The 17445-nt window shown below is 47.0% G+C and overlaps 1 protein-coding gene across 1 annotated transcript; it reads left to right on the top strand.

Annotated features, from left to right (window-relative positions):
• Nucleotides 1-677: 677 nt before the first annotated feature.
• LOC311135143 (teashirt homolog 3-like) lies at nt 678-16956 on the top strand. Its single transcript, XM_084169036.1, has 2 exons — nt 678-974; nt 12632-16956. Exons 1-2 carry the CDS (start codon nt 935-937, stop codon nt 15949-15951), a joined length of 3360 nt encoding a protein of 1119 aa, XP_084025162.1. The 5' UTR covers nt 678-934; the 3' UTR covers nt 15952-16956.
• Nucleotides 16957-17445: the final 489 nt, after the last annotated feature.

Below are 17445 nucleotides of genomic sequence, written 5' to 3'. Positions count from 1 at the left end.
TCCATCCAAAGTTGAATTGACTCTCAATTGCGGTATGGTTCTTGAAACATAAATCCCTCTACTTTCATATCACATCAAAATAATTTCACAAATGAAAAATACACAATTACTTTACACAGTTGCAGCCGATAGTATTTTACAGTGTCAACACGTTTGTGGCGTCCATCTTTCGTTTATACACAGGTGTTCAGAGACGCAAATAGCTAATTAGCACAGGTAGTCAGTCCACTCTTGTCTTCCATCTGTTTTCCGTAAACAAGCGCTGTAACATGAAAGATAAGGTCCTTATGCTTCCAAAACCATACAGCAAGCGATGCTTTAGGCTAATGTTCAGACCGAGTGTCGCGGCTCTTAACAAAACTTCGTCCAATGCCTTATGTGTAATGAATGTAATGGAACTGAGCGGGCTAAGAACATTGTAAACTTTAATCATATAGGTCTAGGCCTAATGTAGACTAGACTAAAATGATGTCCCTATCAAAACGTAAACTATTCTAATACTAGTCGTGTTCCCTCTGTCAATAGACGTAACGTTAGCCCACACATTATTGACAGTAAAGAGAATAAGACAGACAGCCTCGTGTCATAATGTCCCTCCCCTCTCGAGGTGTAAAGTGGGTTTGCCCATTCTCATGCTTTGAGTGACGCTATCATCTCGGTTTCGCTGAAGTTTGCCTGTTGCTTCCACAAGAGAGGATCCGACGTGGCCGCGTTTAACGCTGTTGATCATTACCTGTGGTTGCGCCGCAGGGGGATGAAAGACAGATATTCGCAGTTTTTCCCCGACTTGCTTCGTTTTTCTGTGCTATTTGAAAAACAATGCTCTTAGCTTTTTTACGGATAACACTCACTGTTTCGTGTATGAAGGCGTAATTGCTGTGTAGTGGAGCAGCTCTGATTCTGAGGCCAAAGAGAACTCTTTGGGAAAGCAAACATGCCGCGGAGGAAACAAGAAGCGCCCAAGCGCGCTGCAGGTACGTAGGCTACTACGACGGGAATGGTTAAATTTGTAACTATAGCAGCTGAACGATTTGTTGTTATCAATCTCAAACCTCTGGATTTCCGTTTCCAGTATTTTTTAATAGGAGTGCTTTCACTCGATGTATAGGCTAACTTGATTTGTAACACTCTGTAATGCGAGCCTATTATCCCAGGAGTAGCACGCTACTGTAACTATCCCTCGAATGTTGCCATTTGTTTCCCCTTGTTACAAAGTAGCCATACTATTTTTCACAGTAGCACTCACATCGGATGGCTACAGTCAACTTTCCCCTTCCTATTGTTCCCATGGATAGCTTACTTTCCCGGTAAACGTTAACTTACCGTGGTGGAAGAATTAGAATGTGGGGAAACGGTGCTCAGTCTGCTATAACGGAATGCCCAAGGCGGTGCCAGAGCCTACTGTCTCTGTAGTAGGGTCTTTGTGAACATTTGAGCCAAGCGGCTAACTTTGGAATTGGGAGGTGGAAGAATGACCTCTCCTTTTCTTTGATAAAATAAACAATTGGGTACAGACAAAAGGATTATGTGGACTGGAAGAAGCTATAATCGACCGTTGCCATGTCTGATTTGACGGTTGATTGATTGGCTGTCATCCGGCTTTGATCTGTTCCTTCCCGATCTACATCAGGAAATCACTCCCCCCATGTGATGCAGCCCCTTGACGTCACATTAAAACCACTTTGAAAGCATTGTGTACTTTTTCCTCCCTCTCCTCTGCAATGGTCAAGTGACTCACGAAAAAGCAAGGGGGTAAAGTGGTTTCATAGTCAGACATCACTGGCTCTCTAACACACACAAACACACACACATTGCCTGACACACGGGGGGGGGGGTAGGTAAAAGGAGACGTGAGCTATGTAATGGAGGGGAGGAATGGTTTTCTCTGTCAGACCGGGCCGTCAGGACAGCTTTGTTTCATGTTTGATTTAATTCTCTCCTCTGACAGCCCCATTCATCAATGGCTTTAATGGTCAATCAGAGACAGGCTGAGTGAGTGCTCCCATTCTGTTTAGCCATACGCTGGCCCAGGCTTTTATTTCATCAAAATGCCCCTGCCTAATGTACACGCTCAATCTCATCCAGAGAGAGAGAGAGAGGCTGGGGGGAGCACATAAAGAATGACTGAAAGCTTTCTGATTTGAGATCAGTGGAATATCTTGTTTCTCCTTATTTTTTAAAATTATTTTTATTAACTTGTTTTGTTGTCTCTCTGATGCAGGATCATGGCACATTGTAATATAGACCCATTCTGTGTTTGTTGTGGAAATGTTAGGAAACGTTTTATTTCGACTTCTTTGTTCATTCATTCGTCCATTGATTATTTTCGTTTTTTTTACCTCCTCTTAGTCAGTGGGTCCTTTGCAGCTGCAAGTTATAAAGTTGTCAACTGTTCAGTTGCACACAAAGGGTGATGATGAATTGATTGCAGCACAGAGCATGGGGATGGAGAGAGCAAAGAAAAGGCTGACAGATGATGGGCCTTGATTAGGGACTTTGGGAGAGAGCCGGCCCAAAGCAACCTTGAGACTTGCATGAAAAACCTCTCTCTCTCTCTCTCTCTGCCCCACTCATTTCTCTGCCCCACTTCTCTCTCAGCCTTGTTCTCGGCCAGTAGAAAAAGCGAAGTTGTTTTGCTAGCTTAATTAGAGTTCACCTAATTAGTTGGAAGGACTGATGGAGTCTTGACGGGCTTAATGATTGGAGATGACAAGCCTTGGTGTGCCCGGCCCCAACCAACCAGGTTTGCCACCACTTTGATGTAATCAAGTTGATATTACACAGTGCCTCGGTTCCCGGCGCAGCACTCAGCTTTGGTCGTGCTGTAACTCAATTTTCCGCTGCAGGTGACAAATGGCCCAGCGTACCTGCATAGGTCAGGTTTGAGTGCTCTGAAGGCAGCCTAACAGGAGAAACTCAAACAGCTGGGGAGGAAACTCGGGATGCATTCAGGTGGCTTGTGATTAGCTTAGACTATAGGCCCAGGGGCAATGCTTTTTGCTCTGAAGCATTGTAGTGAGTGTACTCGGTGTAGTGACTGGAACCTAACAGGATGGCCCTTAGGTTAGCCTCCTCACAGTTAGTGGCTGTATTTGGTGTAGGTGTGTGGGTGGGTGTTTCTATGGATGTGAGAGTGAGTTTTTCTGTCCCAGCCAGGTATCGAGTCTCCTACTCAGGCCAGGGTAGTGAAATGCAGGCCCCTGCTCTAATCCGACCTGTGCTCCAGTCGTGTGTGAGCTAGCGACAGCAGGTGGGGTTCTGGTTTAGACTGGGCTCAACGGCTAGAGGTCTCCTGTTTCTGCAGGGTCAGGCCTATGGCTGCCAGGTCAGCTGTGCCAGAGTGGTAGCAATCAGTCGTGTGTGTTCAGTGTGTGGTTTGGATGGCAGGGGTGATGAAAGGAATAGCAACTATAGAGTCCGCAGTGAGGAGGGTCAGTCATATGCCATCGTTCCTCTGAACCCTTTTCACCCTCTATCCCTCCTCTCTCTATCTCCTCGCCTCCTCATTCTTCCTTCTAACCCCATCCTCATCGTCACTCAACCATTGTCGTCACTGCAGCATCTCTTATACTTAGACAGAAATGGGCTCAGATACTGTAGATTATCATTAGCGCACATTACAGAAATAACAAATATATACATAGAAATTGAAAAGGCATGCGCTCACTTACAAACTTGCTTATAGACATATGGATTACAGAGACCAACAGCTATTGTAGACAGACACACGTTTATATAGTGTCTGGATTGGAAATCACACCAAAACAAAATATAGTTTTTCTCTGTGGGTGACTGGGTGTTGTCTGCATGTGAGTGTTCTGTATATGTCATTACGGGAATGAGGGTGCATGTAATTGTTCCAGTAAACAATAGATAGGGCTAGACCATGCAGGTGCGAGTCTCGAGGAAGTCTTGTTTTGTACACCGCTCAGCCCATTGCTAATGAACGTTACTGTGGTTGGATTCCGGCGAGGTTGAGTCATGTCTGTGATCTATTTGTCTGATAAGTGCATACCTAATGAGCTCTCCACGCCTGTCTGCCTGGCCATGGAGGGGTGGGTGACAGAGTGCTTCCCACTAGTATTGACAGATGCCTTTTTGTTTTTGCCATAGGGCCTGGCTCCATAAATCCACCCAGTGTAATGATAACAATACCACCCTGAACTGCCAGTGAATGAGGGAAGAGAGGAGAGGAGAGGTGGAACGGGCTCCTCCCTTTTAAACCCCACTTGGCAGATGTCAGACCATAGGGCCGGGCTCTAGAAAAGAAAAGTGAACCTTATGACAGAAATTAAAAACTTTTGCCATCCTCCTCTGTGTTTTAGAGCCCGCCTGTATGTAAGAGACCTCTGTCTGGACTGGAGTAGGCCTACCTAGGTTTTTATTTTAAAAAGTCCCACCGTACGTTGTTGTGATAGATTCAGCTGTGCTATGGCGACAATTGGAACAGCCTCGCTCACTCAAACCCTCCTCCCCGGGGGTAATGCGTCAGAGCCTAGTGGGATGTGTGCTCTTTTCGGGAAACTGAGCCGACTCTGGTCTTCAGGGGTCCTGAAACTGAATCCAGGAGGAGAATAGCCCGGCCATGCCAAAAAGCCGATTTCCTTTTCAACAGAGTCATTTATCACTGGCCCACCCTTCGCTCCTGACAAACTGACGTGTGTCATTTATCATACTGGCTTTAGCAGACACACAGGGAGGGGGTGAAAGAGGGAGATAATGAAAGAGGAGAAAAGTGGACTGGGAGAAACAAAGAGGGAGAGAGAAGGGAAAGGAATGGAGAAAGAGGGGCAGAGTGAGTAGTGAGAGAAGTAGGAGAAAGAAAGAAATGGAAGGAAAAATAGCAGTTTTACACATTTCTCACAACAGTGTGGCACTGTACAAAGCACTGGTCTAGAGGTGATGGTGGAGGAGGACAAGGAGGTGTTTTTAGATGACAGAGGATTGAGTTACATGAGTTATGTTTTGATGAGTGACAGAATGTTTTTCCATGACGGTCTCTGGATGTTTGTACAAACGTGAGAAATATCTGGTTATTGGATATGTGTTTGTTGAGTGTGTGTGTGTGTGAATATGTATGTGTGTGTGTTATCTGTGTGTAATTACACTTTGTGTAATGTGTGTGTGTGTGTGGTGTGTAATGGGAGTATGTGTGCGTGTATCTGTGGCTGTATGTGAGCGAGGGAGGCTTTGTGTGTATGTAGCCTAACTCCCTGATGAGCAGGCCGACAGGTATCACTCATGCTAGGCTGGCCTCAAAATGAACCCAAGCTGGTCTGCTCTCCCGTGGTCCTAACCGGGGATGCTTCTTTAAAAAGTAGATTAATGATGGATCCCAGGCTTATAGTGCCATTTATCATGGAGAATATTATTTAGGCTGGCCGTGTAGGGCTGTAACTGGAGAGCAGGCCGAGCAGAGGCAGGGTGGAAAGCCTTAGACAGACACTCACTGTGTGATGGATGATCATGCTCTCTGCCTGAGTGTAACTAGATAGCCACGCCACAGCAGTTGTGCCGAATCAGATGGCCCAGCTATAGTGGATGATATGATGTTTATCCCTCAACTACACTACCCAGGTTGCTTTGCTTTGCCGGGAGGGTTCTGCCCTTTGAAAGAGTAGATCCCAGTCTATTATAAGCGAACAATGTGCTTGCAAATCATTTCGTGTGTGAAATTAGCTTTTCTTCCAAGACAGAAAAAAATAGTGATGGTTCGTTTTAATGTATAATCAGTCAGTTGATTGTGTAGTGTAGATTAGAAATACAAACAACTATGCGTCAGACCAAAACCCTCCCATTTGACACTTTCCTGAGGAGGTCGGCAGGCGTCTGCCCCATCGTGCTCTGTGTAGTTACACCACAATCATGAATAAGAGCTCAGTGAGAGGTCAAGGCAAGGCCAGCGCCACTGCTGCTGCTACTTCCCCTCTCTTCCACAAAGAGAGAAAAGGTTGTTTTGTTTTTGTACTTCTTTTCTTTCGTTTCTCCTCTTTTCCTCCCCCCACACACTGGTGTTGTGTGATTTATGGTGGCCATCCATCTTAGGGCCGTCCATCACCACCTCGTTGCTAGGCGATCATCGCAACAGCTGTTTGTTGGGAGTGAAGTGGGCCCTGAAAGGTTGGCCCTATGTCCCGGCAGAGGTACAGGCTAAGGCAGAGGCAGGTGACCTTTGCTGGAGTCACACCATCGTCAGGACATTAATCTAAGGAGCAGTTAAAACATACGACCCATGGAGCTAGCTATAGTGGGGTGGACTAGAGAGATGAGAACAAATAAAAGGAAGTAGGCGTTATGTGGGTAGAGCAACTGTAAGACAAGTGTACTGGCGTGGATAATGTCATCCTATCATACATGGTAGATCTTGAAGGATATAGGTTTGATGTAGAGCCGAGGGGAATTACTGAGTGATATGGGTAGAGCAACTGTACAAGGACTGGATAATATGTGACCCTATGTTATAGTGCTTGGTCTTGGACAATAGGTTTGGTGTAGATCTGAGAGCACAGCTTTCTCATAACATAGAGTTCTTCTACTCTGATGTTTGAGCTTGTGAACCCACTGCCCCTTGATTCTGCACCTGTGTAAGCTGTTTAGGTAGCATTCATTTGTTTGTTTCCATTTATCCATCAGTTATTGTGACTGGGTCTAGTTCTAAACACTTTGATAGGGCGAGAACATAACATCTGAACCGGTCTCTCTCTCCCTTGTCTCCCCCCTCTCTCTCTCTCCCTCTCCCCTCCGATATCTTTTTGTGTGTGGGAGATCGTAATGTCTTTGTACTGTACCCGTTTGAAACCAATATAGCTCGGGTCCTGAAGGTCTGTATATACAGCTGCCCGTTGGAGGTACAGTCATAAAACAACGATGCAGCATTCTGGGAGTACAGTACAGTACAGTTTGATATATCTGCCTGCCCAGCCTCTCTCTCTCTTCTCTCTCGCTCTTCTCTCTCTCTTCCCCTGCTTTGACATGGTACAGCGCTAAGGCTTGCCTGGGGCGAGAGGGATCGCTCTGATTTTCCCATCTCCCAGAGCACACTTCCTGCACTACAATCAGCGGACACAGTGTATTCACTCATTCATTAGGGGCTAGAAAATAGGAACAGAATAGGAGGAACAGTGATGTACAGTTACAATAGACTGTCGTGAGCATCTCTCTTTGAGCGACCAGGCGCAGGCACATATTAGTAGTGATGGGGGAAAGATCTATAGTTACATATTGCATAATTATTTTGGGTGATATTATATAGATACTTTGACTCCATGTATCGATTTGTAAAACTATAATAATAATTGCTAGGTTGCGTTAGCTAGTGCTAGTCGGCTGTACATGTGCCAAACTCCTGTGTTTTTCATCCTATAGCTTATTCTCCATCTTCTTTTTAAATGGTGAGCCAAGCTGTTTTCAGCACTTTTATTTCTATGACTGATCAAAACTAATTTTCTCATGCTCTCTCTTGTCTCTTTGCAGCTGACATATAATGAGCAATATGTTTGGAACATCAGATCGCAATAAAATTGCAATATTGAATCGCAATACATATAGAATCATGAGAATCGCAATACATATCGTATCGGCACCTAAGTATCGTGATAATGTCGTATCATGCGGTCCCTGGAAATTCCCATTCCTACATATTAGTAAATCTTTCTCTTGAGGGTATGACTTATGACACCTGTAGCCTATTTGTTCTCTGACAGTGAGTGTCATTTCACCTCATCGTGCTTCCTCCTTCCTAGCAACAGAGGCCACAAGAGGGGAATACCACTGTTAGACCAAGGAGTGGTTAGCCTAGCATGACAAATGCTAATGGAATAAAGACATTTCAATGGGTATAATACTCTCTCCTCCTCCTTTTCCCGCTAATCTCAGGACAGTTTAACAGAACCAAACAAGGCTGTTATTGTATGGAATGATTGCCTTCTATTTTAAAGCCTCTTCTCAGTCGACTGCTGGGAAACTGGAGCTAGTGGAAGTCAGTGGCTTGCGGTTGTGTGATTGTGGCAGAAGTGATTTCCTGCCTGGAGGTTCTAAGTGTTTTAAGGCTTCTTCCTGTCAGTAAGGGCCCCCCGCTGAGGGGCTGTATTGCTTTAAGGGCGAGAGGGCCCAGTTAAAGAACACATCAGGAATAAGAAACGCCACGGCCGTGTAGTGAGGCCCCGTTTAACTCTCTGCACTCTCAGTACCCTACCTGTGATCTAGCTATGATCATAGCTCTACTGTAGAGTGTTGTTCCTTACCACCTCAGGATCCTCTAAGGAATTTTTACCACTTTAAATAATATTTTTTTTCACACCTACCTCTATTTTCCAGTTACCCTGAAGGCAGTATATGGGCCAGGATAGATGAATCTACAGTTTGGATTTTTTTAAATAGCCACTGCTAACTCGAGCTAGCATTAGTCAATTATAACTGGACAACGCCTGGCCTCCTAGCTGTGGATCTGTTATTGTTACGTGGTACAGTAGCAGAATGAGAGGCTTAATGATGGAATCCCTTTCCTATGAATATTCATTAGCCACATTTTGCTGCGGTGCTAGATGATGGCCTACGTCTGCAGCTTTAGGCTAGGCAGTGGTTGGACCACCAATGAATATAATACTACTCCTTCCCTTCTCCCTCCTCTCCCTCTTTTCAGCTGCTCTCCGCTCAGCTACTGTAGCTAGCTGTTACAGTATGTCATGCAGTGGTCGTAGTGCAGATTCTGGTAGTAGTGTCTTGGTTACACATCCTGTTTACCCCGGTGTTGTGTGTGATTTGGCTCCCAGCTCTACTGGCAGTTTCCCCAGCTGTGGAGGATGAGTGAGGAGGTTAGTTGTGGGCAGTGGAGGGAGCAGGGAACTGAGGGGCAACAGAGATCCTCCAACACCCTTACCATTCTTAAAGGCTGATTCTTACAAATTGATAACTTCAGTTTACATGTGTTGTTTTCTTTCAACAACAAAAAATCTGGTTGTAGACTAAATCGTGTCTTGCTTCCTTCACTCAACAAGCTTTCCAGTCCAGACTCTGACTATATGATTACTGATGATGAACTAGGGTGTGCCTCTTACTTTGAGACATGCTCTGCTTTGATTATACTATCTACCGTCAGAAGAGGGGGCCTGGTTTTGTTTCTTTTACTTGTGGTGTATAGTCACAGTACCTTTTTATCCCATGTCTCTGCAGCATTTCTATCAGATGATCTATCCTTCTGCGTCTGCAGCCCTGATGTTTATGAAATTGATACTCCACAGGAATGTCGTGAGCATGCCAAGATGTCACTGTCTTTTCTCATTGCCCTGTGTGTGCGCGTGTGTTGCAACCGACGACAGACTATATTTGTAATTTGTAGGGTTGTGTTTGAGTTTGTGTTCGGGCAGGATGTGTTTCTCTACATGTGAGAGATTCCTGTGTGTGTGTTCTGGTCTTGCTATTTCTGTGTTCTGGTCTCGCTATTTCTGTGTGAAGCGTGACTGAGATGTGAAACTCTGCCTCCCACACTAAGTCCAAAGTGCAGCATTTGGCAGATTTAATCATGATAAAGCCCGCACAACCACTATTAGCAAATACACCACCCAGATACTTTACACTCATATAATAAAAGGTGCTAGCTAGAAACATAAAGGGTTCCTCAGATGACAAAGCTTCCATGTAGAACCCTACCCCACCACAAATAAACTTTTGAGAACCCATGAGAGTGTAGCGATCTTAATTCTCCATCCAGGTGTATTCTTATTTCTTAATAATCCATTCTGTTTCTCAGAATGAACCCACAAAACCCATCACATTTTATTAGCGTGATAAATCACCTCTGTTGTCAGTCAAACCAGGGAGAATAATTGGATGGTGGTTGTCACCCACAGTGATGGATGATCAGTCATTGGGGATCAAATTAACAGATAGTGCTCAGATGTAATGGCTGTTGTTTGGCATTTTGAATTGCCTGGGACTTTACACTAATGAACAGTAACCTACAGTAGGTTGTATGTCTCCGTGTCTGTATTTAAATGGGCAGAAAAGCTATTTTTTTAAGGACACTGGAATTCTGATCCCTTTTAAAAATGTGTACGGAAAAGTAAGAAAGGATGGCTAGATGACTGGCTCACTTTCAGGTCATATAAAGATAGAACAGAGGTTTTAAGAAATACATGAGACATGTTCATGATAGGTCAAGACTATAAGAGCGACCTAAGGACTTGTTCAACCTGCCTGCTAATACCAGAGTCATAACCTCCGTGATTAAACCTGACATCTGTGACCAGCTGCTCTGGACACAAACACATCAACATAGCTACCTCATCCTGACTGTATATCCTCCTTCAAATGAGACACTCTCACAAACACCATCCGGAGAGGAGAGAAAAAACAACGACCGAGATATGTTCCCTGCCGGTTTGACTGCCGAGCGGTGAGCGATTTACCTCCTCCTTTCACATTATCATAATTGTGTCCAGGACATGGGAGGCCAGGGAAGTGATCATGTCATTTTATTTACACCCTGTTTGGCCCTCTTTACGAGCGGTGTGCCAGGCCCTGCCAAGCGCACGGAGCCCGGTGACATCTTTTGATCAGAGCTGTCGCAGGCGATCAGCGGAGACTGGCAGTTAATGGATACCCAGTGACAAACCAAATCTACGGGCAGGATGGGAGACTAGGCCGCACCTGTCAGGTCCCCATTAGACTGGCCCTCTCAGTGGGGCTGCCTGCCTGCTGACACCCAACGCCCTCAGGGCCCACATCAGACCAGCGCCGCCACTAGTCGCCCAGCCAACCACCTCCCGCCCTGAGATTGGCTGTTAGCACTGGAAGTAGGAGTTATTCCAGCGATTACATTTTTGTTTAGACTGGACGTGTTTGTATTTTTGTGTGTAGGGGATGTGGGATTTGAAGTGGATAGTGTGTGCGTGCGTGCGTGCGTAGTTGGATGTGTGGGGCTGGTGTTGGGTGGGTGTTTGGGGTTGGTGGGTGTTTGGGCTGGTGGATTGGTGGGTGTGTGTGAGCTGGTGGTGGGTGGGCTGGTGGTGGGTGTGATGGTGGGTGCGTGCGTGCAGAGCCAGTATGCTCGCCTGCATCTATCTGTCATAAGTATACCAGATGTTCCAAACATCTTTGCTCATTGTTTTGAAGATTTAGTTTTTTGGGGGGGGAGTTGAGTCCATAATGAAGTGGACAGCAGAAAGGGAAGGGGCAGAGGGAAGAGGCTGGTGACGCAGCCTTCACTAAGACATTTGTCCCACTTAGCTGTGTCAGTGATGGTGTGTGGGGACCCGGGTGGAGGACAGTCTGTCACTAAAGGGGACCGTCATTCTCTGAGGACGGGAGGAGGGCACTGAGGGACGGGTCGGTGTCCCCTGTGATCTGTCAGGGCCAGGCACCCATCACACACACACCAACACCAACAAGTCACCTGTCTAAGGTGAGCTGAGGGCGCACACATGCAAAGTGACAGGTCGCTTATGTGTTGCCATCGTCTCCTCTTCAACCTCACACACTCTTCTTCCCTCCCTCTCTTTCTCTCTGGGGAAATGTCTCTGATGTCCTGATAGTGTGTGTGTGTTTGCCTAACACCAAGCACCTGTTAGGGACATACAGGGAGACCGCTCCAAAAACCATTCCTGCCCTGTCTGCGATACTCATAATCCACATCACTCTTGATAATCTGTGGTGCCTGACTTCAATCTAGATGACATTGAAAAATGTCATTCAAACATTTACCTAGTCAGTAACACTTTATTTGAAGGGTCCATAATAAAACATTTATAAGGCATTTACAAACAGTTTGCGCACCATTTATTCATCATTACTCCCACATTTGTAAATGTTAGTAAGATAATTATTCACACATATATTTCTTTAAACATCCTGTGTTGACTGGAATGTTTACCAATGGCATGCCCCTCTTTTTGTGAGAAATTAGTGGTCATTCAAAACATTTATAAAGTATAAATAGCACTCACTTTAGGGACTGCAAAAATACTTTACTAATGATTAGTAAATGGTTTCTTAATGTGGGAGTAATTATGAACAAATGGTGAACACAGAATTCATAAATGCCTTTTTAAATGGTTTATTGCGGACCCTAAAAGTAGTGTTACCATATAGTCTTATCGTCATAAATCCGGCTTCCCTTTTTTAGTAATGAGTGACACTTCTTTCTTAATGTGGATGGCATTTGCATGTGTGTAAGGAGACAGAAGAGAGGCAGATGAAGAGGCGTCAGACATATTAACTGACAGATGGAGGTTGATCCAACTCATTTATTACCCCAGAGGAGAATGCCACTGCGCGATTGGGCTTCATTAATTTCAGATTTAGCTTTCATTTCAAGCTGTTGCGCCCTGAGATAAATAAAATGGCACATTATGTTTTTGCCAAGATTTTAGTTTTTTCCACGCCATAAGCAAAGTCAAGGGGAGAGGAGCATCAATGAGTTATACATGTGGCTGGGGTAGTATATAAACACCTTAACGGTTGATGAGGTGAAATGGGATGACTGTCATTTCTCAACTTGGCTTTATCTCGGATGCCTCACAGATGGCTCATTTATTCCTGTGAGTCCTCAGGCACCCGTAGAAGATAAACTTTCTCTACTGTGTTCACTGGCCTTAATATAACTCTCTCGCTCTCTTTTCTGTTTTCCCTCCAGCCTACTCTCCAGAGGAGTTGGAGGAGATGAAGGAGGAGGTGGAAGGAGAGGACGTGGACTTTCCAGAGGAGGAAGAGAGCTCAGAAAAGGACCTCCTCACCAAAGAGCCACTGGGTGACCAGTACTCCATTACTGGGGCTGAGCTCTCTACTCAGGAGATGGACAGTGAATCACACGTGAGCGAAGCCAGCGACCCCCTGTCAGACTTTGAAACCGCCTCGGTCAAATCCGAGGAGGGGCCTGTCAAAGAGCCTCTGAACAGAGCAGGGGTGAGGGTAGGGACCCCCTCGGGCCTGGACACTCCCTTGGCGCAGGACACCCTGGAACAGATGAAGGCAATCTACTCCAGCTTCCTGACAAACTCCTATTGGTCGCCCCTGAACTTTAACTCAACCCTGACACAGACTCAGACGCCCGTGGAGAAGCCACCGCGGACTAGCAGTACTAGCAGTAGCTGCAGCAGCAGTAGTTATGACTGGCACCAGTCCGCGGTGGCTAAGTCCCTGCAGCAGCAGGCCTCTCAGAGCCTCCACAACCCTCCTCCCTCAGTGCCCAGTCTCTTCAGCACAGTGCAGCTCCACAGGCAGAACCCCAGACTGTACGGCAACATCTTCACCGGGGCCAGCAAGTTTCGCTGCAAGGGTTGCAGCGCCGCCTACGACACCCTGGTGGACCTCACTGTGCACATGAACGATACGGGCCACTACCGCGATGACAACCACGAGAGGGGAACCAATGGGGCCAAGGGGCGCTGGTCCAAGCCTCGCAAGCGCTCCCTACTGGAGATGGAGGGCAAGGAGGATGCCGCGAAGGTGCTGAAGTGCATGTACTGTGGCCACTCCTTCGAGTCCCTGCAGGACCTGAGCGTCCACATGATCAAAACCAAACACTACCAGAAAGTACCTCTGAAGGAGCCCATGGCCCCTGTGGCAGCCAAAATTATCTCAAGGAAGAGAGCCCCACTCTCTGGGAGCCTGGACCTCCCTGGCTCCCCATGCTCAAGAGAGGTGACCCACAAACACAAAACCTCCCTGGGTGGTGACCACAACATCCCCTCCCACAAGGCTTCCAACCCCTACATCACCCCCAACAACCGCTTTGGCCACCAGAACGGCGCCAGCTATGCGTGGCAGTTCGAATCTCGCAAGTCCCAGATCCTCAAGTGCATAGAGTGCGGGAGTTCCCACAATACACTGCAGGAGCTGACTTCCCACATGATGGTGACGGGTCATTTCCTCCGGGTCACCAACGGCAACCCCCCTAGTAAGAGAGGAGGTTGTCCCGTTCCAGGGGCCACCACCCCCAGCCCTGTACAGGCCATGCCCCCCAATGAGGAGCAGGTTCAATCAATCCCATTGGCTCCTTCTACATTCTCCCCTCCTCCACCCTCTGCCATATCACCCCCGGCCATCTCCCCTCCTCTCAAAGACATTAAGAAAGAAGAGATGGAGGAAGAGTTTACCCAGGACATGGTCAGCCATGACAAGCAGGTGTTGAACTGGGACGATGATGAGGAGGTGGAGGAGAAGTTTGACATCTCCACAAAGTATAACTATCTGACTGAGGAGGACCTGAAAGAGAGCCCCAAGGGCGGCTTCGACATCCTCAAGTCCCTGGAGAACACGGTGACGTCGGCGATCAACAAAGCCCAGAGTGGTAACCCCAGCTGGGGGGGATACCCCAGTATCCACGCTGCCTATCAGTTCCCCAACTCCCTGAAAATGCCCCAGGGTAGCCCTGAAAAGAGCTCCCCTGTCAAGTACCTGTTCACTGGAGGGGAGGTGGGGCTCTCCTCCCTCAGTAAGTCCCAGCCCCTGATCTCCCCACCCGGTAGTCAGAGCACAGCCCTCCCCCACCTCAACAACTTCCAGGCCATGGAGGAGCTGGTGAAGAAGGTGACAGAGAAAGTGGCCAAAGTGGAGTGGAAGGTAAAGAACGAGGTGTCCCCCAAGAAAGAGGTGAACCTGTCCCCCTGTAGCATTGAGGGGGCGGAATCCACTGGAGCAGACTCACCCCGAGAGTGGAGGTCAGTGACCCTGGCTAGCAGCGACAGAGGTAGCCATAGCGACAGGGTCTCACCGTCCGAGAGAGAGCGCAGGAGAGAAATGGTCCAATCGCCTGCCTCCGCTTTGAGCTGCAGCACAGCCTTCATAACAGGCCACGCCCCTCTGGAGCAGCCCTTTGTTAACCCTTTAAGTGCTCTTCAGTCTGTGATGAATGTCCACCTGGGGAAAGCAGCCAAGGCCACCCTGCCCAGCCAGGACCCTCTCAGTCTGCTGTCCAGGCTGAGCCAGAGTATGGCCGAGAGGGCTGCCGTGGCCGCTCCCCCCACACACAACAAAAAACACCCAGTGCCCGTGGCTCGTAGTAGTGTCTGTCAGTCCAGTGATGACCAGCCCATGGACCTGACCAAAGGGAAGAGTGATCGAGGGGGCTCTATTGGCTCTGCTCCTCTGACTCCCTCCTCAACAGCCTCCTCCGTCTCCCCTTCCTCAATGGTGACCACTGCTAAGATGACCGTGGTCTCTCCCTTCACATCCAGCAGCCCGCTCCATGAAAACGCCCTGTCGGACATCTCCGACATGCTGAGGAACCTGACGCAATCAGCACACCACATCTCCAAGCCCCCCTCACGGACCCGGATCACGGAGCGGGTCACAGACATAGTGGGCTCCACCACCCCAGAGGAGGCTGAGGGGTCCATGTCCAATAAGCGGAAGGGCCGTCAGTCCAACTGGAACCCCCAACACCTGCTCCTCCTGCAGGCCCAGTTCTCCTCCAGCCTCAGGCAGATGTCCGAGGGGAAGTACATCATGTCCGACCTGAGCCCCCAGGAGAGGATGCACGTGTCCCGCTTCACGGGCCTCTCCATGACCACCATCAGCCACTGGCTGGCCAATGTTAAGTACCAGCTGAGGAGGACTGGCCGGACCAAATTCCTCAAGAACCTAGACTCTGGCCACCCAGTGTTCTTCTGCAGCGAGTGCGCTTCACAGATTCGGACCCCCGCTGCCTACATTTGCCACCTGGAGGCCCACCTGGGCTTCAGACTGAAGGACCTGGCCAAGCTCTCCCCCAAACAGACCCTGAGGGACTCCTTGAAAGGTGTGTCTGATAAACTGCCCCAACCGGACCCCTTCCTCCTCTCTTCTCCACCCTCCTCCCAGTCACAGGAGGAGGGCAGTGGGACTGTGTACCGATGCCAGCTGTGTATCCGTAAGTTTGCCAGTAAGCATGCCATCAAGCTCCACCTCAGCAAGAGCCACGGGATGTCCCCAGAGGACCATCTGCTGTATGTCACTGAGATGGAGAAACACTAGAAGTAGAACTGACATTACATTACATTATAGAAATACTTGAGTGCTCCCAGCATTGGACATACTGGAATATACGCTGTAAAAAAAATTGTTTTCTTGAAAACTTAAAAATAATAAAAGAAAACAAATGAAGTGTGTGACAAATGCACGATGATGCCATTAACTACTGTTAAGTGTCAGCACATGGTGTTTACATCCATGGCCTTTGCTTGTCTGTATTTTTCTCTATTTCAAAAGATGTTAATTTCATATGTTGAAGATATAGGTCATGAATATTCAGCTTTCAAAGGGATAGTTCGCTCGAATTGCAAAGTTACATGTTTCCTTACCTTTTACCGTAAGTTGTCTATTTGCCAGGAAAGACCACGATACACACTTTAGATTTGTTTTCTTCGCTGAAGGTTAGGAAACATTTAAGTCATTTTGTGTTTTGGGTAAACTCTCCCTTTGGAAAATATAGTCATTTCAGATTTATGACGGTGTATTTATTTTGTGAAGTTGATATACATTTGTTGACTCTTGTTGAACTGTATGTATGCATTGAAAAGTTAACAGTTCAAAACAAGTTGAGTGCTTCAGTTTTTATTTGGCCCATTTAAACTGTAAGAGATCTGGCAAGAACATGAGTGCTCTTTCTGAGAATTTGCGAATTGACAACATAGTAGTCTGTTACATCACATTTTATATGATTTTATATACAGTTTCTGTTGCAGATCTGTCGAATCTGCCGCATTGCTTATCATCAAGTCAGGGGACCTCAAAATCCGGGTCTATGTAAAAATGTACATACAGTAGATAGGCTTACCACTTGCTGTTATGCATACTTGTTATATTTCCTCATTTAAGAGGACTATGACTATCCACTGGTGCAGAGCCTTTGAAGAAGACGTACATGAATATGTTTTGCACAATAGTTTTCTAAATGTTATTTGATAAAACAAAATATATAAAATTTAACTTTGTTCATGCCCTGTTGCTTCTATTATTAAATTGACTTAAATTGCTTCACGCAACTGTTGTTTCTTAAAGTATCACAAATGCTTTTTACACCTGATTTTATTATATTGTTACCCAGTCCCAAAACACACCCCAGCAATACAGAAAGTAGCATCCACATCAACACTGTTAGTTACTGCAGGCAGAGCCTTCAGATCTGTCTAGACTGAATTGTCTGCACAGGCCAACCAAACACCAACCAAGCTGTGTGCGCGAGCTAAGAGCAGGGTGTGTTGCACTGAGGCGTCTGCCAGGTGGTGCGTGCTGCATGTAAACAGCCAGATGTTCCTGAAACGAGCCACTGGAGGAGAGAGCAACAGCAGGCAGAGTGGGCTGATGACCACCAGGCTTCAATGCCATCATCATGAGGCAGCTAGGGGCAGAGGAGCTGGGACATCACCGGTTAATGTTCATGACAGACATACAGATGATCCTCACACTCAGACTTACACTGTTCAGTTGCATCCCTAAACAGCTAGGACACTAAACAAACTCAAATTC

Source organism: Coregonus lavaretus (assembly GCF_964263955.1).
Source record: "Coregonus lavaretus genome assembly, chromosome: 9".
In the NCBI taxonomy this organism is placed as follows: domain Eukaryota; kingdom Metazoa; phylum Chordata; class Actinopteri; order Salmoniformes; family Salmonidae; genus Coregonus; species Coregonus lavaretus.
This window is presented reverse-complemented; position numbering and strand designations above follow the sequence as displayed.

Excerpts from the sequence above, each read along its gene's own strand:
- LOC311135143 (XM_084169036.1), top strand. The coding sequence starts at position 935 with ATGCCGCGGAGGAAACAAGAAGCGCCCAAGCGCGCTGCAG. Across the intron at positions 975-12,631 it reads AGCGCCCAAGCGCGCTGCAG|CCTACTCTCCAGAGGAGTTG; the intron begins GTACGTAGGCTA and ends TTTTCCCTCCAG.